Source organism: Stegodyphus dumicola, chromosome 5, assembly GCF_044657685.1.
Source record: "Stegodyphus dumicola isolate Sdum_Otavi_A_Nest chromosome 5, ASM4465768v1".
Taxonomy (NCBI): Eukaryota; Metazoa; Arthropoda; class Arachnida; order Araneae; family Eresidae; genus Stegodyphus; species Stegodyphus dumicola.
Genome location: NC_140772.1, coordinates 137,402,809 through 137,430,643, shown reverse-complemented (window position 1 = coordinate 137,430,643; position 27,835 = coordinate 137,402,809). Strand labels below are relative to the sequence as shown.

At 31.3% G+C, this 27,835-nt stretch overlaps 1 protein-coding gene across 2 annotated transcripts in view; it reads right to left on the bottom strand.

The window, feature by feature from the left end:
* The window catches only part of LOC118179994 (uncharacterized), a 103,401-nt gene that overhangs the window by 60,701 nt on the left and 14,865 nt on the right, over positions 1 to 27,835 (bottom strand). Inside the window, exons 1-4 of one of the 2 annotated variants that reach the window (XM_035349150.2) lie at positions 15,396 to 15,459; positions 15,146 to 15,219; positions 7,279 to 7,387; positions 7,041 to 7,099 (exon numbers count right to left, since the gene is read on the bottom strand). In XM_035349150.2, coding sequence (XP_035205041.1) covers positions 7,041 to 7,099; positions 7,279 to 7,387; positions 15,146 to 15,172 — 195 coding nt within the window. In that variant the 5' untranslated portion in view covers positions 15,173 to 15,219; positions 15,396 to 15,459. Of the gene's footprint in view, positions 1 to 7,040; positions 7,100 to 7,278; positions 7,388 to 15,145; positions 15,220 to 15,395; positions 15,460 to 27,835 lie in introns of those variants that run through there. The other variant, XM_035349149.2, reaches the window with a different exon arrangement.

Sequence of the window (27,835 nt, the reverse complement as noted above, 5' to 3'; positions counted from 1 at the left end):
CCAGAAAAAGTAGTCATATGAGATAATATAGTTACAAAATAACATAACATATAGTTAAAGGAGGAATTTGAAAAATAACTATTTTGTCCATCTCACTCAATCCTGATTAAAAATTTTTAGGGAAAAAGCTTCTTATTTTTTGCTACCTTAGCAGCCAACTTTTTTAATTTCCATTTGCGAGCTAGTTTTAATTTCTTTTCAGAAGCTTTTATACAATTCACTGATACTTTATTTTCGGCAATGTTTAATTGCCTTTTTTTTTTTTTTTTTTTTTTTAAAGATTCTCGCTCCTCCTTTATTATCCCTAGCTCTTCTTTGTACAGTTTATGAGCATTACTTAAATTTTTACATAGAGTTTTGTGTACTGGAGAATGCAAGTGGTTATCTGTATGTCCGACAGATGGTGCCAGCACTGATCGCTGAAATTATTGAAGTCAACTCTCGTTTGACGGTTGCTTTCTCTTCTTAGATTTGATATTCGTATGCATCTAGTTCCGCCTTTCCACATAAGCCCCACCTACTTTGCCTTGATGTAAAACAACGTATTTCGCGATTTCTGGCATGATGTAAAGTTTTTTTTACAAAGAAAAGAGGGAGAGAGCGTTTCCTCCGTTTACCCCCCCCCCCCCCCCGATTTGCCAGTCGCGCTTTCTCAACGGTTCTACATCGATCTCAGAAACAGCCCGGGTGACGTTCAAAAAAGCGGAATTCTGCAAAACCACGGAAAACTTTCATGTCTGTTCACAGCTTACTTCAGAGTATTGACAGATCATACGAGCTTTGCTCTTTGAATACACTTTGTATTGCGCTGTGTTTAATGTTATTAGTTTAAGACGGTAATTACTGGCTGTACTTTGTTATACCGAGAAGAGCTGTACAAGTCTTTTTGTGGTCCAGAGCTGCAGTGTTTCTCTAGGAAAAATCAATTTTATCAAGCTACCATTAGTTCTGTATGGATTCAATCCATTATGAACCCATATGCATTCAACAATATAATGACTGCTAATATATGTAAAATAATAATATAAATAAAAAACTTCAGAACTCCTGACATGATCGAAGAAAACAAGCCAGCAAATAAAAAGATTCCTTAAATTCAACTTAAATGTAGTTCTGATATTTGTATATGACCTGCAGTGCAATAAGATCTTCTACAGCATCACCGCAAGAACCAAGTCCACATATTAAAACAAAATACGCGATTTCTAAAATTCCCATGAGCAGTCAAAATCTGAGTTAATGTATAATCTGGTTTGAATTTGCTTATACTCAAAACACTGCAAAACCATTGAGAAAACCTCTTTACCCACTGGATCTTTCAGAAGGAAAGGTCAAGCAACTAGCCTCCAATAAAAGACTTAGCGACAGACATCATTAAATTAACATCAGGATAAGCTGCTTGTTTAGCCAACTGGTCCAACCTTTCATTGCAGAGAATATTGCTGTAGCCTCAAACATAAGTAAAACGAATGTCTGCAATTTGTTCAAGCGCACATCATATAGAATGAATTTCCCCAAAAGTTTTTGTTTATAGTATATCACACAAAAAAAAAAAAACAAAAAAAAAAGTGAACCTATATAAAGATATTTAAACATACCATTCTTATGATGAGTTTTGTATACCTTAGTGACAAGATTTAAGCTCAAAAGTTCGGCCTGGATAACAGAACATTCATCTGATATTCTATGTTGGATTTCTTTGCCATCTGCTTATATGTCGCCCAAATGGTACAGTGGTTAGGGGAGCCTACTACGATACCAAACGGCCTGGGTTTGAATCCCGAGTAAGACATGGATGTTTGTAAATATATAGTGTCAAGGTGGCGAGCCGAAAGTCCTCTTGTGCGGATGGGTGGGTGATGAGAGGGGTGGGAGACAAGTACTCTCCCTCAAAACTGAGGGTGGAAAATAAAAGTCCAATCTCTCTTTGGAGTAGGCTCTGGCAACCAATGCTCTGTGTAATGCGGACACAACATCATCTGTATAAATTACAAATGCAAGGCCAACCTTTCCTTTAAATAGTTCTATATTTTTGAAAAACATTACCATGGATAACAACTGTTACAGGTTTTCTGAAGGGTGAGGCTAATTTGAAAAAGAAAGCATCCAATTCAAAGCATTAGAAGGTTTGACACCTGAAACTCTACCTCAAACATCAAGATCATTAAATCAATAGGTAGAAGACCAGAAATGATGAATGCTGCTTCATAACTAACAGTCCTAAATGTAATCCTGAATAATGTGAAGGAAAAATCTCCTTCAAACTCTTCTAAAAAGTTTACAGTTTATTTTCTTCCTTAAAGAATTTCTTTAAGGAATTTTTTTTTTTTTTTTTCCACTTCTTATGCTCTAGAGGCATAAGAAATGACTGATACAATGCCTTGGTTATAAATTAAGTTTTATTAAGTTTGAAAGCACGAGTTTTAATAACGCAAGTGTTCTTTGAAATTGCATAAATCAGAACTTTTTCACTTTTACTGGATATATAAGAAATATGTTGTTCCCACTGTAGTTTATTGTCCACTATAATTCCCAAATACTTGATACACTGCATTTCTTCATAGACTTACTTCTATATTTAAAACAATATTTTGAGAAGACATCAATTTTTTAGGTATCATGATAATTTTCAACTCTGAAAAATTAAACTTAAGATTTGACCATTCATAAATACAGAAATACAGTTTAAGAAATTCTGAGAATGAACACTGGCATCATTTATGTTCTTACACTGCATAACAAATAAATCATCTGCAAAAGCAACTTGGTGACTATTCTGGAATCGTATAAATCTCTAATTACAAAGCAAATAATTCATAACATGATTCCAATCAAAAGGAGTAGATACAGAGCCCTGACAACATCCATTCTCCAAATCAAATTTTTTCATGGCATTATCTAAAGCAAGTTCAGAGCGAAACAAGAAATTTTTCATTAAATAAAAAATATTTTTAGGGATGTAAAGAAACCAATGTAAACGAAGAATGACAGCCACCATGGCATTATCAAAGGTACCTCTTATACCCAAGAAAATAAGAAAGCTTACATAATTCTTACTCTTTCCCTAGACAACAAGAAGGCAGAATTGAAGCAAATCATTTTCAGCAGATCTGCACAGAGCAAATCCACCCTGATACTCACTCAAAAGGCCAGAGCGACCAAAATGATAATTTAGTCCATTTATACATAGCTTCTCTAGATACTTGCTCAAACATGGAAGTAAACTAATGCAACAAATGTTATCAGTATGCATCTTCAGTGTCTCAGCACTTTTAGGAATGAATAAGAGTAACCTTCCCACATTTCCAGCTTCATAGGAAAATGGCAAAACTAAAACACACGTTAAACAATATATGCAAGATAGAGTGGGCAACCAATATGAAAATTTTTAATTATTTCTTTATTTATCCTATCAGACATCAGTGACTTATTCAAACATATGATGTCAATCATACAGCAATGGGTTAGTTAATTATGGCAAAGCACACGAGGGCTATCTGCCTAAAGGGAGGGATGCATTCGTGGAGGACTTTCTAAGGGAAACTGGCTCGTATACACGCTACACATGGGGAAAACCTGAAAACACCCATGCAGCCAGCCCGTTTGCGGGATTCGAACCACGAACCGAACCACCAGTGTACAGAGTCTTTACTACTCGGCTGCTGGTGGGCTCCTACAGCCAATGTCTGTAGTACAGAAAGAGATATGATCAGCATCATACGCCACACTGGCTTCCCAATGCGAAGACCAATGAATATAAGTATCCCGTATTAGAGAATCACAAGGGACTGACACCTCTATAATAGAATGAACAATATCTTTAAAAGAACAAGTAAAGCAACCAAGAAATATTTTGAGTTTTTAGCAAAATTAGTATGAACTCCAAAAGTATAATCTTGTTCCAAATATTTGTTACAGATACACTGGTAAGAAAATCTTTTCATGATTTTAATTTGCTTGCTTCCAAGTTTATAACTGTACTGTAGCCTAATCTGAAGATAACTTATATATATATATATATATATATATAAATTTCTCTTAAAAGAGAATTTTTTGTCTTCTGTTACTATCCTGTAGCAGCATTTAATTACTTTCACATGCAAGAAGGTATTTCATCCAAACACCAAGGAACTTTATAAAAGCCACATCTTTTCAAGTGAATAGACTTCTACGGCAAAAACAATCAAATCTTGGAACTCTTGAACACATAACTCTAATATCACACTGAGTACAATTTTCAATTCAGTTTAAAATATTCGTGCTTGCATTAACACAAAGACTATCAAAATACATATTTCCAATTTGCTCTTTTCATATTGAAGAAATTAATTTTTGCAGAAGAAGAATAGTTACCACTGGGAATTTTCACTTTAAAGAAAGCATTCTATGATCAAATAAAGAACCATAATCGAATATATACCATTTCCCAGCACGCTGCAGAAGTTCCTGCCCAACAACAGTCACATCAGTACAACTGTTTCCTCAAGTCGTGTATAAGGTAGGCCCATTCTCTTCACTAGTCAAAAAAAGCTGCTATGTACTGAAGAATTTGCTCAATTTAATATTCATGGAGTCAATCAAAGAACTAAACCAAACACCAGATTTACTGTTAGCATCCATACACCAAATAAAATTTCAGATTTATTAAAAAAATATAATCTATTTTGTAGACATTAGCACTAATATTAACAGAAGGCTGAAAAACAGTAAGATTCAGATGCTTACTGTTTAGCGTTAATTCAGATGCTTTAAAGGAAATGTCAACAATGCCAGCATTATAATCCGAAATCTGAAAACATGATAATCACACTTGTTCATTAATTGATGTTTTGAACTTCACATTTGATGTCAAAAAAAAAAGTCTAAGAATTTAAAAAAATCAAGAAGCTTGCCATCAATATTATTTCTTTCAAGATCCAAAACAAGCTGCTGAGTAGCCCTTTTTGACTTATGCATGTTAAGTTGAACAAAACTAAGACAGTCCTTAAGCAGCCATAAGCTGAAGGGTTAATAAAATTTTTTAAGATCTGATTACATACATTAAATGATGATGAGTAAGATTTCAATGATTTAATTAGTATTCATACAAAATGATATAATTTTCTCCACTTTTCCCAAAATATTAGCAAGCTGCCAATTCTGAACTGTTATTAGGATATGTTACTTTTGCAATATTAAAAATGAAAGACACAAAAATAAGAAATATATAAAAATATTTCCAAATAAAAAACATTTCTATAAGTCAGGAATAATATGCCTGTAGAAGGCACATGTGAAATGAATTCTACAATATAACTGAAACAAACAATCTAGTTGAAAAGCAAACATTATAGAAAATAGAACAAAAAACAGTGGCACATGCTAATGCATTAAATGCACAAGTAAAGCATTGATACAAAAATATGTATGTACCATATGGGGAAAGAATTGATACTAATTTGCAATGCATGGCACTAACGTTTCCCATATACATATTATTTCTATACTAAATTTAAACAAATTTAAATTTAATTTTTAACAAATACGTATAAAAGTAAAAAAGAATGATGTACTCTTGTAAATATAAGTTCTTCGAGCTACGAGGGTAAGTTGAAAAATAAGTTTTCCCTGTCGACTGCGGTCAGAGTTGTGTATGAAAGTCAAAAAATAGAATGAGACATTAAAGATATGACATACCTTTATTTTTCTACATAGGTACCAAGTACATTGAGACATTTGTCATATCGCTTGATAAGCTTCAAAAAGCCCTCCAAGAAAATATCAGGGCTTTGCATATGGAAGAAGCATTGAACGGCTTGTTTCACTTCAGTATTGCTTCCAAAGCGCCTTACCCCGAGATTTTTCTTCAAAGCCGGAAACAGATGGAAGTCGCTTAGTGCGAGATCAGGACTGTATGGCGGATGGTGTAGGCACTCCCAACCAAGAGTTGCAATATGGTTTTGCGTTGCCGTCGCCGAATGTGGTCTGGCATTGTCATCCAACAGCAGAACGTCAGATGTGAGAAGGCCAGGCCGCTTTTTCCGAATCACCTCTTTCAATTTCGACAGGGTGTCACAGTAGCGCGTAGCATTGATGGTTCCAACCTCCAAAAAGTCCAGCAACAAACAAAGCGTCCCAGAAAACTGTAAGGAGCACTTTACCTGCAGAGGGAGTTGTCTTGAACTTCTTTCGGACAGGCGATGACGGATGTTTCCAATCCATAGATGCGGCCTTCAATTCTGGCGTGAAATGATAGACCCACGTTTCATTCCCCGTCACAATCCGAAACAGAAAGTCATTGCCATCTTCATGGTAATGCACGAGATGTTCCAGGCTGACCTCCATGTGTTGTTCCTTGTGTGTCGAGATCGATTGTCGGGGCACCCATCGTGCTGACACTTTTTGACCATCGTGCTTTTTGACTTTCATACACAACTCTGACCACAGTCGACAGAGGAAACTTATTTTTCAACTTACCCTCGTAATAAGAAGCTTATGACTGCAAAAATTCTCAATATTTTGAACACCATTTTAGCATTCTATCACAGAAGGAAATGGAAAGGATAAGCTATAATCCTCCAGGCAATTTACAAGTTTATGAACTAAAAGAATAAAACAACACAGCTGCCTTAATCAAAAGGCTTTATTAAATTATTTTTATTGTGAAGCACTTCAAAGCTACCTGTAACCTTACAGAATACTTTTCAAGAGATCTTAATTATTGGCCATTGTTAAGTCCACAAAAGAATATTATATTTTTAAAATAAAGCATAATATTAATATTTTAGTTAAAAAGCTAAACCCAACTTACAACTTTAACACATAACACAGAATATGCATTTCTTACGATGGTAACTAGTAATCTGTACTAACAGAGAAAAAACTACCCTAAACTCTACTGCACACATTCCCTCTTCGCATAAAAAGAAGCGAACAATCATATTTTATGTAAGAGACGTTTTGTACCAAAAAAAGATTAATTATTCTAGAAAGTGTATACTAAGAAATATTAGAGATAATATCGTTATTACTTTTAGCTTCAGAATTAAAAACAAAATTACCTTGCTTTTTAAGCTTCCAGAATCAGCTAACGAATTACTCAGTGCTTCTTTTCCCCCATCTGCAAAGAATTATTTAGAATAAAATATACTTAAAAATCAAACCTTATACAATGGAAAACAAAACAATCAAAAATATATGACGAGAGACAAATTTATTTTTAATTATTGCCAGAAAGAATTCAACTGCTAATAATTTAATACATAAACACAAATTTAATAAAGAAAAGAATCTAACTACCTCTGGTAATGGCATCAATTGCTTTGCTTTCATCATCATCATAATATTGTAAAATTTTTGCTATGTGGTCTTTTGTAGCATTCGGAAACATGTCATGAATTTTAGTAATCTAGAAAATATTTTAAAATTAATTTTTTTAAATTACAGTTTTTATTTCTGTAATAGAACTTAAATCTACATAAAAGCTTTTCCATATATATATATATATATATATAACAGATTTTAAAATAAGATGGGAAGCCACTAAAATTAAAATCATTAATTGACTTAAAGATTGCTTATTAGTTGCTGCAGTGCAGAATATCCAAAAAATAAATATAAATACAAAATATTTAACATAAAATATAAGCAATTAGCTATACATCTTTTTATACAAAAAGCATGACTATGTATTTGTTAGGATTATTCAATTATGGCAAAGCCCATGAGGTCTATCTGCCTAAAGGGAGAGATGCCTTCATGGAGGACTTTCTGAGGGAAACTGGCTCATATACACGTTACACATGGGGGAAAACCACGAAAACGCCCATGCAGCCAGCCCGTTCACGGGATTCAAACCTCGGACCAAACTACCAGTGTTCAGCGTCTTTACCGCTCGGCCGCTGGTGGGCCCTATGTATTTATGTTAACCCATTGAGCAATTCATCAAAACACTATATGGACAAACTTCTAATGAACTGCTAATCGAGTTCCAATCAGTTAAAAAACAGAAATAGGAATGAAAGGATGAAACCTGTTATACGTACAAAAATTAAATATTATGCTCTGTCATTTCTCTCAGAAGTTTTTCACATCAACAGATCTCTTTAAAAGCATTTCTATTAAATGCATGTAAAGAGATCTGATGAAATCTAAGTTTTCTTTAAAAAAAAAGATTCACACTGCTATTAAATTTCTTCAGATTAAAGGTACAAACAAAAAGCTGAAACGTATCATTTGTATATTATTTATTAAAACACAGCATGAATTATAGGTTATGTATAACTGGCATCAGCATGAAAGGATGAATTAATAACCATCAAGAAAATGGCTTGGAAAGAAAGTCAGTGGCGACTGATGATTTTCCTAAATTTCTGTAGTGGATAGCTCAATGCCCAGATGGAAAGTTTCTATGATAATGGTTTACAACAGCTAATAATGAACTATGACCAATTTTCAAGATAAGAAATTATTTGGAAAACCCCTCTCATATCTACAATAAACTGACTCTCTTTCATCCAATCTTGGTTCAATTTATCTCCAGTTTAACAGGCCATATTTTAGCCAAGATCTTTTTTACTGCAATTTTCCATAGCCACTGTCAGAAAAGTACACTGCATTGTACCCAGAGACAACGTGTAACTTCATGCGAGTTAAATAAGAATATTACAACTTCTAGTTTTGACTAACTAAAGTGTATATTATTAAACTTATATGCCACTTCAAACTGGTTGTGGATTCTTAACCGACAATGATTTAGCCGCCACGAATGCTTAGCTGATAGAACACTTAGCCAACAGGACACTTAAAAGATAGACCTTTAAGTGATGGTAATTCACCTGATTTTTCTTAATCAACAGTATGTTTAGCTTACAATGCATACATGGAGATTAAAAAAAAAAAAAAATCTGATGTGTACACCACGACTTCCTTGTATGGAATATTAAATTATACACATTTTTTCTTGCATTTCATTTAAACTTATTGGATTGAATTAAATCTACTTCACCGACAACGCATAAACCACAATAGAATAAATGCATTCATTAAAATTCACTCTGTTTACCATAGCGACACTCTGGCGCTAGGTTCATTTAAAAGTATTATATTTCGTTCATATTATAACTCAGAATGCACAAAATTAATATCATTTAAAGAATTATCTAATCATTGCCACATGTTCTATTCAAATAATATAATAAATCTAGAACGATGTATAAAAGAAATTAAGCAAACAAAACAAAAAAGAAACAGTTTTTCAAAGACGATTGAGTATTTCTCATTCAATTAATTCAGTTCTCACTTCGCGACAAGGCAGAAATACTTAAAAACTCAAAATATCTGTATTAAAAATTACGAAGTAAATTTTAAACACTTATTTCCTTGAAAAAATTCCAGAAAGGATTAAGCATGATTTAATTCGCAATAATAAATGAAAGCGTTATCTTTCTTGTTGCGCATCTAAGTTTCTCTAGATTGGCAACAAATCCACTATCCTGCTGTTTCAAATGTAAACAAGCAATGGCTGCCATCAAAAAAATTATTAGGCTTAGCGGCACTTAAACAATTTTAAAATTGTTGATAATTCTAAAAATATTGCATACAGACTTACTAAAGGCATAAAAACCTTAACCATAATTCAATCATTTTTAAAGCAAAAAATGTAGAATTTACAAACATATAAGAGTAAAGAAACTGAGATCACTGAGCCGGGTAACAGAGTCGATATTTATATACGTTTGGTGCGGCCAATTGCAACCAAAATATGAGGTGCACATCTACATGTTATAGCAGTCCTATATACAGAATTTCAACGTTCTGAGGCTACTCGTTTTTGAGTTGTGCGCGATACGTACATATGTTTGTACAGACGCCACAAAAAAATTCTCTTCAGAATTCATTTTAAAGCAGTTTTATAACTTTTTTTTTGGAGAAAATGAGTATTTTATTCTGCCCTTATGTACAGAAATCACGCAAAAACATTGTTAAATTGCGTTTGAAAGCGATCAAAATGGATATTTTCGTTGAAATATGCTGCCTGATACTTTTCGTGATTATAATACTTCCTTTTAACTTCGTACAAGGAAGTAAAAAAGTCACAATACTTTAGTAAAATTTGTTCATATTCATCCACCAAAAGGCTGTTACCAGGACACACAACAATAAGGTTTATGAACAAGTACTGCATTTTTGTTTTTATTTAATGCTAAAGAGTCTACAGATTTTAAAACTGGACCCCAAAACAAACTTATTTTGGCAAAGATTTTAAAATCTATTTTCAGAGCAATCAGACACAGGAGCAATACTATTTTATATGGAAAGAAATAACAGGAGCAAAAGAAAAATATGTGTACATCTGTCAAGGAAAAGAGTAACGAAAAGAGAGGGAAAAAAAGCAAGATCTTAAGAGATTTGAAAGCACTGAAAAATTAATATCATTAACTAACAAAGAAAAGAATTTCATTAATGTGGAAGGGTTTAAATAAATCTAATTTACTAACCGAAGAAGCTCTATGTACAATTTTTGTACATTGAAAGTCAAAATTATGATTATGTGCCCTAGTGATAAGCTACCAAAATTTTTTCTTTTTTTCAAACATACAATTCAAGTTTCCTGAGAAGAGCTTTCAACTCTCTTTCAGTCTGGGTCATATACCAAATCACATTGACATGAGGAACAGCATTAAACTAAAATTCACAAGATATATGACAAACCATATTAAGCTAAAATTCCACAAGTGTTAAAATCAGAGAAGGGATCTTTAAAAACTGAATGACGAACTTTGCTGACAGCTCCAAAAATAACCTGAAAAATCGAGCAGGGAGAATATAAGCAATTTCATATCTGATATAGAGATGAAATATTATGACAAGATTGTTAGGACCATTTTTAATGGCTGAAGATCTTTTCTGACAAAAAAAAGAAATATTTTTGAAAGGCTTCATGACTGATCATGGCAGAAAATCTTGAACTGAAGAAAACTGAATTAATGGAGAATCTGAGTAATTTCATAACTGAAAGAAATATTATGACAACAAGATTCTTAGGATTATTTTTAACAGTTGAAGGCCTTTATGATAGCAAAAGGACAATTTTTGAAAGGCTTAACACTACCTATGGCAGAAAACCTTCCCTCAATGGAAACTGATTTCAGCAAATTTTGGGAACACAATACATGCAATAGGAAAAAGGGACATACTTTTAAGCTGGCAGAGTGATTGACTTTGCACGAAGAAGCTAACAAACAGAAAAAGATTTACAGTAAGCAATTTCGGTTCTAGACCAAAAATTATGATCTATATATGAAAAATTAGAAGACAAATTGGCAGTTTCCACTACTTGAAAACAAACCCACCAAGTAAATGTTTATTAGGTTGAAACATGCCCCTTAGATGACGAAATATAATGTTCCTTAAGCACTGTAGAAATAGTTTTTAAGAAATAACCTATCAAATTTTTTACTGAAATATTAAGTCAGAGCTACCCATGATGAATTAAATGAAATACAAGGCATGTGCTACCAATAAAAAAGTATAATTCGACATGTATAGAAAATACTGCGAAACGAAATGTTTGACACTGAAGAATTTGAAATTACATTAATGGGTATTTTACAAAAAAAAAAGTGGTGGTCTTTTGTTGGCATATCCATTACATTTTGCTGCTAAAACAGAGCAATTTGTTAATGTTGCAGAAATATGCAAATTTGGTGACTGACAATGCAGTACACAATAGACACTTATTGGAATTCCGGTCTGGAGTGTTGCTTAAACAGAATGTTGTTTCTGCAAGTGATTAGTATTCAGCAGTTATGGCTCAAAGGCATTAAGTGAAGGTGAAAAGTAGCGAATTATTGGTAGATAAATAAATAACTGCACAAAGATTTGAATGTCCCTGAAAGTATATCAAGAGTATGGATCTGCTTTTTAAGCACTGGATCAATTGATAGACAGCCTGATCAAGGGCGACCAAGAGCAAACTATAAGAGATTTGATTTTAAGTCTTCAGGCTACCACAGGAACTTGAATTAGCCATTCCACTGCTGAACAAAGGCGTAATGAGGTTGGACTGCAAGTGAGAAAATCAACAGTTTGTGTTCCACTCATTCTAGCTTCTAGAGGGGCCCACTTAACCCTTAAGGGCACCGGTAAATTTTTTAACTTCCTAAAAAATGCTAATTTTTCTACACCAAAAGCTGTAATAGTAAAATCGTAAGTTTCTAGTATTTCCTTTTGATTTTAAATGGCAGCACTACCCTATGAATGCTCAATATTTTTCAGTTAGAAAATTAATATACCTCATTCCAAGGTATGAAGATTCATAAATTCTATTGTAGGAGAAAAAAAAATTCAAAATCTGCAAATATATGGCATACAGATGCTGAATCTTGTATATTTACTGCATTTCAGTCAGAAGTGATAATTAAAAGATTGTTTATACTATTTTAAGACCGGTACATAATATATATACATATAGACACCCATACTGAGGGTACCATGCCAATAGATGGCAGCACCAGGCTTCTTCTCTACTCTGTGAGATGACAGGAAGTTCTTTAAATCATAATAGTTTATGATGTAATAATTTGTTTATGATTAATTTATAAGTTGTTTAGGATTCAATATTAAGTTCATGTCATCAAATTAATCCTGCTGTTAGAAATGTGTGTGTGTATTTAATTATGGCAAAGCACACTAATGCTATCTGCCTAAGGGGAGGGATGCCTTTCGTGGAGGACTTTCTAAGGGAAACTGGCTCGTATACACGTTACACATGGGGAAAACCACAAAAACACCCATGCAGCCAGCCCGTTCGCGGGATTCGAACCTCAGACCGAACTACCAGCGTTCCGCGACTTTACCGCTCGGCCGCTGTTAGAAATGAGCAGAGATATTATTACTTTTCCATTAAGCTTTATTCCCTTATAATTTTACTTAATATTCATTTACATTCATCCACTACGAAAGTTATGTATGTGCAGATAAAACAACATTACACGCTGCAAAAAGGCCGCTGGGTAGAATTTTTCGCGGATAGGAGAGGACAGCAAAAGGGTTAACAACAAAATAACAAAAATTTATCATGATATTGATTAAAATATGCACCAAAAAGTTCAGAATGCAACTCAAATTGATGCTGAACAACATAAACATATTAAAATAACTTTTCCAAATAAAGTACAATTGTCGGAATTTATTCTATATCCAACTAAAAATCTTACAGCTGCTTCTCCTTAAAGAAGTAATTCTTTGTTTTAAAGAATATCAGATGCTAGTAAACAATAAATAAGTAAAAGACTTGGCTTACTTTAAATAGAAAAGGATAAGGTACAAAATTCTATGCAAATATTTCAAGAAATATTCATAATAAAACTGAAAGATAATTTGATTTCACCTACAATTACATAAGCAGGTAAATATACTTAAAATTTCAGAACTGCTATTGACATTTTTATTAATAACCTGAAAGCAAGTGTATCAGATAGCAGAGATTGCTTGGTAAATTCATAAAATAAATACAGAAGTCTTTTTTTTTTTCAGGGGGTCGGTGGATCACATGGACAAAGGTCCTGTTCATAGACAGATACAACTGCTAAAACACATTTCTTACAATATAAATTCAAATAGATAACTTAAAGAACTGGGGGGGGTTAAGATATTGGTGAGAAAAAATGTATCTTATCACATTTATTGCATCTGTGTACTTCTGAAAGTAATCAATAAAATTTCTTTTGATGTCTGCTGGAATGTTTCATGCCTAATAGACTAGCAGTTTCTTAGAGAAATATAAAACTTATCATTGTTCAAGTCATTAGCAAAAAAACAATTTCTATATATTGGTATACTCCTGTCAAAATGAATTATTTATTATAACAAATTTAGCTTACAGAGTTGAAAAGTTTGAAAAATTCCTGCAATATACACTATAGCTTCAACCTACCATTATGCTATTCCTCTAAGAATAGATAAAATAAGATTTGAGAAATGAACAATTTGGAGGTTATCCAAAAACTATTTGAACACAAAATACTTCAGTCTTAAAGGAATGCTACTATTCCGCTGCTTAAATGATTGAATTTATAATCATAGATAATAGATATCACATATTTAAATTAAAATTATATTTCAACCTGTGCTTTAATAGTTTTTTGTTATTCTACAAATTGAATAATTATAAACACTAAAACATTCTTCTTTTATACAATTAAGCTTTCTAATGTGTACTACTCAGAAATTTACACTGGAGTACTAACTATAAATGAATATTTATAAAATTTGGGAAATAAAATAAAAGATACAAAAATATTTAGAAAATGATTCTACCTTCAACACTTGACTTCATCTTTTTAGTTTTCAAAAGAAGTTTATACAACATAGTTTATACAATATTAAACTAAATTCTACAAAATTAGGCAAGTCAAAAATTTTAAGCCAAACAAGAAAAATTTTCAAGAAAATGAAATCCTATGAGATCATGCCTACCTCAAAAATGAGTTTAAAAAGCAATTAGATCAGGTGTTTTCAAACTTTTCAAATTTTGTACCACAAATGTAAGAATCAAAAATATATGTACCAACATATGCCAAAAAAAGCACCATTTTATATTTATTTTGAACACTAATTTAAATCCTTTGGATAAGAACTGTACCACCTAAAATAATGTTGTGTACCATCAGTGATACATGTGTCATAGTTTGAAAAACAGTGAACTAGAATAATAGTTTACCCAAATAAAGAGAAAGCATTAACAAAATTCTAGAGCATTTCTTAATGCTATTTAAAATAGCCTACCTTAGGTTAACATGTAAATTATACGTTATTTATTAATAATTATCTTAAAATGTAACAAATGTAGTAACTATAATAAATCACAAACATCATTAATACCAAAAAATACAGTCAATCATAAAATTAACTATGTATAATATTAGAAAAAATATTTATATATGCTAAATTTTTAATTAATTAATATTAAAAATTTTTCTGAATATGCATATCTTAAATAACCTAGCTCCTGTATATTTTTACGATACAAAATATACACCTCTCCATTTATTACATTGGATACTGCTGTTTATATGAATTATTTTAAAAAACACTTAAATGAGATTTAAAAAACAATGAAATAAATTGAAATATTTTTTATTTCTAACAAAATATTTCTTACCTTTTGCTTATTAGACTCACTAGCCATTTTTTGTTCTGAAGGCAAACTTATAGAAGAATCTCTAGTAACACCCTCTAAAGAAATAAGTTTGAATTTTTCATAAAAATTTAATTTATAATTGTAATAACAATAAATTCATACTAAAAATACTGTGACAAATATTTATACAAAATTTTTACACAGTTAATTTTACATTTTCAATAACTACAAAAATATCCAAGACTAAAATAAAATATTAAAAGGTTAGTACAGAGTTTCAAATTACAGTCCTGAAAATCTAGGAAGCAGAAACAAGTATTGAAAATTATTGCCAATGTAATGCCACTAGAACCAGGCTTTGTTTGACATTAGAGTCTGCATTACTCCAGCTGCACCTTAAGTATACACAGCAGGCTCTTATGGAGGAATAAACACTGCACTACTGATTTAGAACCAGATTCTTCTACATTCTATGGTAGGAAATTATGAAAAAAATCATAACATTAATTTTCCTTTTAAGAGCACTGCTAAATTTTAATTTACTATCACATATTTCATAACATATTCAAATTTCTTTTTGACATCAAAATAAATTGATTTACCTCAGAGAATTTTTAAACACATTTTTGAAATACATGATATAATACTTTATTTTTTAACTGAATCACATTTTGCATCATATTAACATTTCACACAAATAATTATATCAAGCATAGCTTTTAAAGATGTATTTTTTAAAAAAGTACAATAAAAAAATTATTTTTTTAGTTTAAATAATGATATAGAAATTATACTGTAATAATATTTCCTGTAATCAGATAACATATGTTTTATAATGAAACTAAAATTATTACAATGCCAGACCTTTTCAATATGCTTTTAAGTGAAGTAAAAAAATTGACAATGAAAGAGACCTCCCAAATAATAATAACAATCACATCGATCAAGTTATCCTGTGTTAAAACAGAAAACAATTACAAAGGAAATTACACAACATCAGAAAACCTCATTTCTTACGCAAAACAAGAGTAAGCTATATACAATAGTACAAATTTGAAGTAAAAGCTTATAACAAATATTCAGGAGAAAATCCTTTTAAGTTATATTATATATATTAAACCTTTCACACAGAAAAATTAATTATATATCAAATTTTTATTGCACTCCTTCCTTGATATTCAGAATTCCTTAATAGAGTGAATTTTACATACTAAGAATACTTCAAGAAGAAATTACAAATCATATTTAAACTTGTGTCACGGTAATAAACAACGTTTATTTTATTACACTTGCTTCAATGTAATAGTAAGCTGTCTGCAGATACATGCACACCAACTCGTTATTCTAGAATTTATAATTACTTACTTAGCTATTATGGGTAGATAATTATCACTCAATTCACAAACAAAAAATATTTTACACAATATTTAACTTTTAAATTTTAATACATATAAGAATTTTTTCGCTTATATTTCAGGTAACGGAGTAAGTTCTCATAGTTTACTCAAAAGTTAAACTATGTTATTTAATAAAGGTTGATACATATATGAGCATCAGTTTTTCTGCTATGTAAAAATAGAATAAATTTGATACCACAGTTTATAAATATGAGCCTATTCATTTCACTGGATAATGGCAAAGACTGCATAAGATAAAATATTTCCAATTTATGGATTTATTAAACCTCAAATTGGACACTTATGTGAAAACAACTCTCAACTTGTTCTTTCGTTAATCATAACCTGACACTAGGGTTGTCGACTCTGTCGAGATGCAATAAAGAATAGTGCAAAAATATTTAATTCCTTTTTTATTATTACTGCAAATTACTGGAATATAATTTAAAAAATTAATGTTTATATGGGAGCACAATTACTTAAAACTTCAAAAACAATTGAGAAAAGGTTTTAATTTTTACTTTTTAATAATTTATGTAATATATTGCTGATTAAACACAAAAGATGTATTATTGGAATAATCATTAGAATTTCAAAAAAAAATGTTCGATTTAAAAAATTGTGAAACTTTTTCTCGTTTTTAGAGGACTTAAGAAATTAAACATTACTTTTTTTGGGGGGGGGGCATATTCTGAGCCATTTTATTTCAAATTAAAAAAATATATACACAATTAATTTTTTATAAATTCAACTGAATACAATAAATGCCTGCTTAACGCAGAAGTTACACTCCATCAAAGTACAGCATTATACGAAATAGCATTAAACGAGATCAACTCATCATGTAAAATAATGGGGGTCAAGAGAAAACGGGTATTCAAGTATTTTATTATTTAAATTCATTAAATATGCTTTTTATAACAATACAAAATAAAAACTTCTTCTTACAAATATTGAAACATAACAAATAAATTTACAGAAATAAATAAAATTTTGTGTCACCATTTATATTTTAGATAGTTCAGATTTTTCTGCATTTCCAATTTTCTGTTTTTTTATCAAGAAGGTATCTAATGACATTTGCATTTTTCTTTTGCGCTCCATAAATTATCGATAAGAGGACAAGGCTTCCATGACACCCCATCTTGCCTTTGAACTCCTATAAAAATCTTCATCCTTTTCAATAATAAATAAGTCCATAATTTTTGTTCTGGAAGCTAAACTGGTTTTTAGAAATAGCGTTGAAAGTTCTTTTTTGCTCTTCTTCAGAATCACTATTTTTAATATTATGTTCTTCTTGGTCAGCTAATTCCATCAGCTCATCATTAGAAACACTTTCTGTTGCTTCTTGCAAAATTTCTTCGAAATCTTCTACATTTACTTCATCTAACCCTGTCTGTTTTACAAATTCCACTACTTAGTTCATATCAACAACAGAATTGATAGCGTCATCATCCTTGTTTAAATCTGGCCAAATGTTTTTCCACACTTCTTTCCAATATATTCTCATTATCTCATTCCAAAAAAGATTTAGCATCCATGATGATAATAAGCTTTAAAATTTGATACAACATCCATCAGCTGGATTAAATGCAAGTTGTGTTAGGTGGCAAGAAAACCACTTCGACTGACTGGAACGCATGTTATCAAGTCAGATAAATTCATTGTGTGGCTTGGAGCATTAACCATTAAAAATAGCACTTTTGGTTCACGTTTTTTGATTTTGCAATAGCATTTAAAACATGGGCAAAAATGTTCAGTGAACCAATTATGGAAAACTTTCATAGCTATCCACGATTTTTTTTTTTTTTTTTTTTTTTTTTTTTTTTCAGACTCCTGACAAGAAGTGGCTTTAATTTGAAGTCACCATTGACATTAGCAACCAGAAGTGTTAAGCGATCTTTCACAGGAGAAAATCCTGGTGCATGTTTTTCTTCATGGGATAAAATGGTATGTATGTTTTGGCATTCTTTTCCAAAATAGGTCTGCTTCATTAACATTAAAAATTAAGTCTGGAGAATACTTTCCTTGTTAAATTATTGTTCTTAATGTTGCTGGGAATTTAGCCACTGCTTTTATATCTTCACTTGCTGCTTCTTCTGTAATCTGTATGTTCTGAAGATTATTTCAATGTTTAAATCTATTAAACCATCCTCAACTTGCAACGAAAGTTTCAGTTATGCCACCTGTTTCAATCTGAATGCGATTAAAAATTCTTTCTTTTCCCATAATAATAGCTTAATGGCATATTGCACTCAATTTTGTCGTCAATCCATATAGAAAGTTATTTTTCCATCTCCTCTATTGTATTATTTCTAGAACGAGCTATTCTAGTTGCAAAGGTTTTTTTTGTAAATGTAGTTTGCTGATGACACTATTTTTTATTTATTCTTGAGAATTGTCCTTACTGTTGAAGTTGACAAGTTCAATGCAACACTAATTTGACATTGATGTTCACCACCATTTAATATAGCACTTGCATTTTAATTTCCAGAAAAATGCTTCTTCTTGTCTCTTTATTTTTCATGTTTCTCATTATCACCCATATTAAAAACTAAAAATTATAATATTATCACTATATCAATCATTACATTACATATATTTATACTTACAATAACAGCAACAAATGTTAAGTAATAAAAATATGTTTGTGTAATGCTACGGGGAAGAAGTAATGCAGATAAATTACTTTTGATTTCAGGGAAGCCCAATTTGCTCTGTGCAACTTTCTGCGAGTCCCACTACCCGAATAATAATGCATTAAATCAAAACACTACTAAATGGACCAGCGTTAAGAGGGGTCTAAATGTGCTTACTTTGTTCATTTCTCCATTAGTTGTTACACTAAAAATCTTTCACAGTATGCTGATGTAGCTGGAATTTAAAAAACACCTATAAAACTGTTTTTTAAATAGTCATACATTCTTAATCAGCACTTTTTAAAACCCTATGCCATTTGCTACTCAATGTTTCAAATCTAGTAAAATGTTTAAAAAAAAAAAAAAAGATTACTGTTACTTCATCAAAATGATCATTCATATTTAAACTCAACTTTTTTTCAACTTCAATTTGCAATAATCTCAACAAACTGATATGTTGGAAGTGAATTACTCAAGAGACTAAAAATTCACAATCTGCCAAATCTAGAATTTTTATCAAAGTATTCTCTTAAGTAACTGCTAAAAGAGAAGAAATAATTCATAGTTATTGTAATCTTTTGAGATTCAACATGATCTAAATTTTTCAAACACTGATGAACTTGAAAGACAAAAAAAAATTCCTTATATTGAGATCTCTTAAGTTGGTCAAAATACTGAAAACATCTGCACCAGAAGTTTCATTTTCAGCTAAGCTGAATATTAGCATTAAATGTTGTGAGAACAGCAACCATATTCAATAACTAGTATAATTCCTACAGAATCATTATCAGTTAAAAGCAGTTTGAATAATGATTACAATAATCATTTGTTTGCTTAAGAAATAAGAACTTAGGGCTTTCTAAACTATTTATATCCTTTCAATGCATGATATCAAAGAAAGCTAGCTACCTAGGCACATGCCTGAAAATTTGATAGAATTCTGATTCTACTAATAAATAAAATGCTTTAAATGCTTCACATCTCTTTGCCGACATTGCAAAATTGGCATAGATTTTTAGGACAATATTTTCCATGTCAAAATTCAAGTTTCCTACAGTACATTTTGCTACAATGTGTGCAATGTGAACACTGTAATTAGCTTTGACAACTCATTCATTTAATATTAGGATGTTAGTATATAAAAAATACTTTATTCCAAAACTAGTTTGTATTATCTGCATAGAACATTTCATCTCCATTTTCATATGGATTCTCAAAAAAATCGATTATAAAATTTTCAGAAATATCAGATTAAAATTATGAACACACATGGGAATATTTCCACATCTTTTTTTCTTTTTTTTTTTTTTTTTTCTTTTTTTTTATTTTATTTGAAGCATAAATTTGAAGACAAAAATATAAAATTGGATCATAATTTTTCAATTTATTCAAAACTACTCTGAAAATCTGTAACCATTGCTTCAGATTTTGCCCTACTCCAAAATGTTGGGTTTTATTAAGAAAAGTTTCTCGCTACCGCAAACAGTTTGCATTGGCATGTTTAATCATGTTTTATCAAACAATTTTTGGCATTTGGGGGGAAAAAAAAAAAAAAGAGAGAGACTTGTTTTAGAACACTGTTGTGAAATTTGTAAAAAAAAAATATTATTAAGTACAAGGTGTCTGAAATGGAACTATCACACTACCAAATTAAAAATAGAACCATTATTTCCTTTCAGTTCTGTTGCAAAAAATGATCTACAGAATGTCACCAAATTATGTATACAGCTGTAGGTACTAATGTTGCATCATGTGACACTGGGAAGTGTGGTACACTGTAAGTTCAAAAACAAGGACTATGATATTCAAGAAGCAGAGTGCTCTGGCCAGCCTACTGGTGCTGATGAGGGCCACCTGTGAGAACTTGTGGAAGATCAGTAAGCAACCACTCGAAAGCTTATTAAAGAAAGTGTTAGCTATGTTAGGCTGCTATAACCATAGACCTGTTATATACTAGACGGAGCATCGCCATTCAAAACCGGGTGAAAACGTGGCACAAGAATGAGCTGCAGGAGTTTGGGCATGAAATGGAACAGAATCCAGACTTTGGGGTACTATCGCCATGGCTGGCGATTTTTTTCTCTCTTTTCTCTCAGTTCGAAATGCGAACTTGGAAAGACGTCATTTCGTAGAAGCTGCCGTTGAATTTGCAGAAGAGGTTAGATCGATAAACACTAGCAAAAATTAATAATTTCCCTAAAATTGGACACTTTATTTTAAAATTTAACTTTATTTTAAATTTTAATTTTTAAAATTTAAATAATTTTCATGCTGTAGAATAATATTTTGCAATATGTCCATCGGCGTCTACCAAATTTAAAATAAAATTAAAAAAACTGGAGAGAACAAACTAAATAATAAACTAATAACTAAATAATAAACTAAATAATAAATAATAAACTAATAGCAAACTAAAAAATAAATAAATAAAAAAGAAGGCTTTTTAGTACTCAGGACAGAATAAAAATAAAAAAAATAGATAACATAAGAAGAATGAGTGAAAACAGAAAATAGTACAAAAAGGAAATTTAATATTAATACGAAAAGGAAATTTAATGTTAATACGAAAAGGAAATTTAGTGTTAATACGGTGTATTACAGAGAACTACAGAGTAGGCAAATCAAAGTGAGAAAGATATTAAATAAAATGAACTAAAAATGAATGTCAATATAGCAGATATAAGTTAAAAGGAAGAGAGAGAGTGGTAAATAATTAAATTATGAAACAAAAAGGTGGTAAATTAAGACTTCCTTTTACTAGCAAATATATATATATATATACATATATATAATGTGCATAATATATATATATATATATTATGCACATAATATATATATATATATTATGCACGCAGCCACCAAATTTCTGGCCCAAAAACTTTGAAAAACTGCCAAAACATAACAGATTTGGGTGGTGATTACTACCTGCACTAAAGGTACTGTTTTCATGTTTTCCCCCTAACTTTATTAAGAACCCTTTCCGGCAGAAAACTTTTGTTACAGCCGATATTCTGGCAGCTACTTTGGACTGCAATCAAGTGAGTTAGAGGAATAACTGTATTTAACTACAAGGTATATTTGTAATATTTCCAAAGTAACTACTATATCTTCTTTGTCAGAATTTGATTTTACGATAAACTTATCACATAAAGAACTGAATGATAATGCACTGTGTTTATGACAATTTGAATGCTTATGCTATCTTATATTAAAACACTCATACATTCAATTTAAAAACATTTTGAAAAATAGTATGCTTTTTTTCCTGTGGATTAACAGTTGTTGTTAGCCATTAATTTTTCCCACAATTTTTGTTATTCAAACATAATTCACTTGATCTTTTTACTTATCTGTTCTGTAATTTACTTACGGGGTTAACAGAACTTAATAAAATGAGATGTGATACAGAAATTATGTGTATAATTATTTAATGAAAAAGTGCCAAATTAAAAGAGAAAATATTATACATAACCTGGCATAGTTTAGAATAAACCAAACAAATGCAAAAAAGCAGAGACAGGAAAGATGAAGTGACTGTTAAGTGATGATTTTGGATTTGGACACAAAGGTTATTTGTTAGACTGCCTTTGTTGGCATTTTCTACCTTAACTAAATTATGCCTCAAATGGGATGGGCTGAGCCCTACGCTGTGGGATCCAAAAAAGGATAGGAACTGACAGTTGGTAAAAGAAAGGAAGGCACCTTGTCTATGTGAATATAAAACATCTACAGTCCGAAAAGTCAGTTTCGAAAGTGTGAAAGAATTCAAATTTCATAACACGGTACAGTACATATGCAGAACATGCTGCTAGTTAAACACTAAATTACTAAATATAATTGAATTACTAACTATATCACTTGATTGAATAGATGAAATTTGATGAGAATATTTACATACGAATTTGTGCTCAGGGTCGAAACAAATAATTTATGACCCTTACCCACAAGTTGGATCATATAGGCCCCTAACAATGTCAACTTTAAAAATCATTTTCTATAATACGTTCAGACTGTTACACAATTTATTACCACTTATTCCATTTTGAAGTTAAGGCTCTTACATAATATATTTTGTATATTAATAATTTTCAACAATACATAGTTTTCTATAGCTAAATAGAATACAAGCATAAGTAAAAGAAACTCTAATGTGACACTTCCTCTTAATTGAACTTCTCTTCTAATTTTTACATTTGGAATCACTATATAGGAAAAACTTCCTAAAGTTATACCCAATTTATTTGCTTTTTTAAATATACACTGATTATCATTAATTAAGAAAAAATCACAAAAATTATTACTCAAAAAGTTATACGTAGAATTTAATGAAACTGACCCACAGTACACCACATATAGTAAGGTATAAAATAACATGGAAAGAAATCAAACGATTATGGTGTTATAGCATATAAAATACACAAATCAGACATGTAAGTTTGATATAAGAAAATTACCTTCAACATGGAATATGATCTCCCTTAGAAGCAATATACCATATACAGCGATGTGCGATGCTGTCAATTATACAGCCTATCAGTTCTGTAGGAACTGAGAGCCATTGCTCTTGCAAAGTCATGGCAAGGTCTGAAGAGGAGGACTGACAGCAGCTATATGTCTTCTTAAAACATCCCAAACGTGCTTGACAGGATTCAGCTCCGGTGATCATGGTGGCTACTCCATGTGCTAAATCGTTTGCTGTGGAAGATTATCATCTATGATGCTAGTTTATACAGGGCTTGCCTGTGTGGCCTAGCATTACTGTCCTGTAGCAGGAAATTATCACCTCTAGTTATGGCATAAGGGTACACATAAGCAAGAAGGATGTCATCTTTATAGGCCTGAGCATTCATGGTTCCATGTGGAAATATATGAAAGTCTGAGCACCCACCAAAGAAGTACCCCAACCACAGACACTGCCTTCTCTGTATGCATCTTTTTCACAGATGTCTGATGGATGATAATGAGTTCAAGATTCTCTTCAAATCAAATAATGCCTACTATAATGCCTGACGTGCCCACCTCAAACATTCCCTTCTGTGATATGATATGAGTGGCACGCAAAAGCTGGGTCACCTTGCTCCTTTGTTCGCATAAGAACAAATATAGGCCATCAATGCTCGTCACAGTGGTTGGCCATCCTTGGCTGAACCTCCTGGATGCCAAATTTGTGGTTAGAAATTGTTGCCAAAGTCTATGAACCAAAGAAGAGCTCATATTTAGCCACTTCTGTCTTGCCTCTAGTCTCCCAATTGCTCTCCATCATAGATCTTTGGGCAAATGGTGCTTGGAGATTATTGTTACAAATTGGTTATCCCAGATTTCATATCTCGGTATCACAGAGAAAATGGTAGGCTTGCTCTGAAACATGGAATTTTATGCTTCTCGCAGGTGACTTGTTTAAATTCCAGTGCCATTAATTTGCACTGCAGTTTTATACGGATTGGCTTATTTTGGAACACTTTACTACTATTTTTGCAATTTTCTCTTCATTTTTGGAAACCAGTGTTATTTATTATTTATTTACCATATTCTCCCTTTTTCACTAATTTTATTGTCCGAAAATCAAGAGGCAAACGTTGCGTGGATAATTTTAATTTCAGAGTGACACATTTTTAGTAAAACTTTAACAAATGAAGAGTATTCATGGTACCATTCATTCAGAATACCCTTCAATAACATTTAGTGTTGCAGTTATACAGTTTCAATGTAATACCTAAGTGCATGCCTTACAGCTGAATTGCTGAATTATTTAATTAACTTCATCAGTACAAATATGAACATTGCACCATATCATAAGATATAAAGAAAAACCATGATTTCTTTTAACAAACTAGATGCCTTACTGAAACAGAAGGAGCTCCTTTTAAATATAAAAAAAAAGGAAAAAAAGGAAAAAAAATAAATAAATACAGCCAAAAGTCTTTAATCCGGACTCGTTGGGACTTCGATGATTCCGGATTATAGATCACCAGTTTAAATCTGGTAAGATAGCATGCAGAAATTATAAAATTAAAAATATGAAACTGTAATTTATGAAATAAAGAACAATTATTATTTAAAGGGTATCAAAATTTACACAAAAAAAAAAAAAAAAAAAAAAAAAAAAGCTTAATATTTATTTGTTGACTTTATTAAACATTTCTTTCAATGTAAGTTGTTTAAGTTGTTTCATTTTATGTGATAATACGTTCACTTTAATTCTATAAACAGACATAATTTCTTGTTCATTTACAAAGTTCTGCTGTTCAAATCCTATAATTGCTGTGTCGAGAATACCGACTAATTTGTCAATCAAAATTTTTTCGTTTCCAATAACCTCTGTGTCACTTTCTTCACTATCGGAAGCGAATTATAATGACGAGGAATTTGATTTAAATCATATCAAAGATGGAGCACATCCAGATGAAATACTACACTTAGTAAGGTATTATAAGCTAAATAAAATAACATCTGCCCTGAAGATAAGGATAGTGCTTGACAGATCAACTTCCAGTACACTGCGATTAGATTCATGCCATTTTAGTTGATTATTACATTAGAAAGATTAACTTCTAGGTTAAATAATTTATGCTATATATATATATATATATATATATATAGGATGGATTATCGTTTACCATAAACAGTTCTGTTTTCATGCATGCTCATAACATTTGGCAATAAATCACTTTTGTAAGCGCAAGTTGCATCTACACCATTTTCTCTCATCAAGGTCGCTACAGGAGACATATACCAAAAATTTAATATGATCTTGCAAATTTCAATCACCGTAATTTTCAGAAGAAAAGCAGCATCAGTGTTAACGGCGCACTCAGAAAAAAATGGCAAAAAAAATTAAAATTACATTAAAATTAAATAATGATTGTGCTGCCATGGATCAAGAAAGAGCCACATCTGCTCAAGACATTTGTTGCAAACCAGATTTCAAAGATACAAGATCTGACTGAAATTGCACAGTAGCATCATATCGCTTCCGAAGAAAAACCCGTTAGATCTCATATCTAGAGGTATGGCTGCAACCAAGTCAACTGTGGTGGAATGGGCTTGACTTCTTAATGAACGATGAGTACCCTATCAGAGTTATACCTAAAGCAATTACTGAAAAGGACAGTAATGAATTTTAAAACTCTGCTGATTCTAAACTATCAACATGTTTAAATCTAAATGTGAATAATTTTGTTAATGATTTACAGAACTGCAGTAATAACTATTTAAAATTAATTTGTATTATAAGTTTTTGTTTTAGGTTTTATAAGAACTGTAAACAAGAACAAAAGAAGGTAGGTAATTTACATGTGGAAGAATTGAGAGCAGCTGAAGAAGCTTTACTAAAATTAGCGCAGGATGAGTATTTTATAAATTAGGTAAATGGTCTTAAAATCAGGTTTTGTTCCAAGAGATAGTTCTATTAAAAATCTTAACCCTTTCATTTACAGAATGAACTGTTGAGAGTTGGAGGTAGATTAAGAAATAGCAATTTAACTTACGAGAAAAAATTTTCTATTATTCTGCCTTCTAAATACAAATTTACAGAATTAATAGTTAATTTACTATCATTGAAAATATTTGCATATGGGTCATCAATCTTTGTTACATAAGACAAAAATTTTGGATTGTAAATGGTAGAAATGTTTGTAGAAAAATTGTAAAAAATTGTATAACATGTTTTAAAGCTAATCCCATTGTAGCTCAGCAAAGCATGGGTGATTTTTACCCAAGGAAAGAATTACAGCTAATCTTACATTTAATTGTTCTGGAGTTGACCTCTGTGGCCCATTCTTAATTAAGTACAAAAACCAGAGAAAAGGTATATATCAGAAAGTTTATGTGTGTATATTCATTTGAATGGTTACTAAGACCATTCATTTAGAACTGATAACAGATTTAACATCTGAAGCATTAATAGCTACCTTGGAACGTTTCTTTGCACAAAGAGGTAAAAGTTCAACACTATTTAGTGATAACGCGACTATATTTGTAGGTGCAAATGCAGAATTAAAAGGTTAAATAAACTAGTGAATGAACAAGATGAGCTTTTAGCTGGTTATTTAAGCTCTGAGAATATCGAATGGAAATTTCTCCCTCCCAGAGCACGCAATTTGGAGGCCTCTGCGAGGCTGGAGTTAAATCTTTTAAATGCCACTTCAAATGTGTGTAGGTAATGAAAAATTGAACTTTGCACAGTTTTTAACATTTATGATTCAGATTGAAGAAATTTTAAATTCTCGACCATTAACACTTCGGACGTTGAAGATTTAGAAGTTCTGACACCTGGGCATTTTTTAATTGGTAGAGCAATTAATTTGATTCCTGAGTCAGTTATCCTGGAAGTTAACATTAACAGGTTAAAATTGTGGCAACAGATCACAAAATTAGTACAAATTATCTGGAAAAAATGGAATTCCGATTATTTATGTCATTTACAAAATCGATCTAAATGGCAAAGCTCTAAAAACAATACACCAGTTGGAGACATGGTCCTAATTAAAGATAATTAGCCTTGTTGTAATTGGGCGGTTGGTCGTATAATAGAAGTATTTTAAGGTAAAGATGGAAAGGTTTGCGTGTGCAGTGTAAAAACAAACTTTCAACTTTGTCAAACTTTGTCTTTGTCATTATTGTGTAGTATTGAATGTGCTTCACATAAAATGTCTTTATGTAACTGAAATGTTATA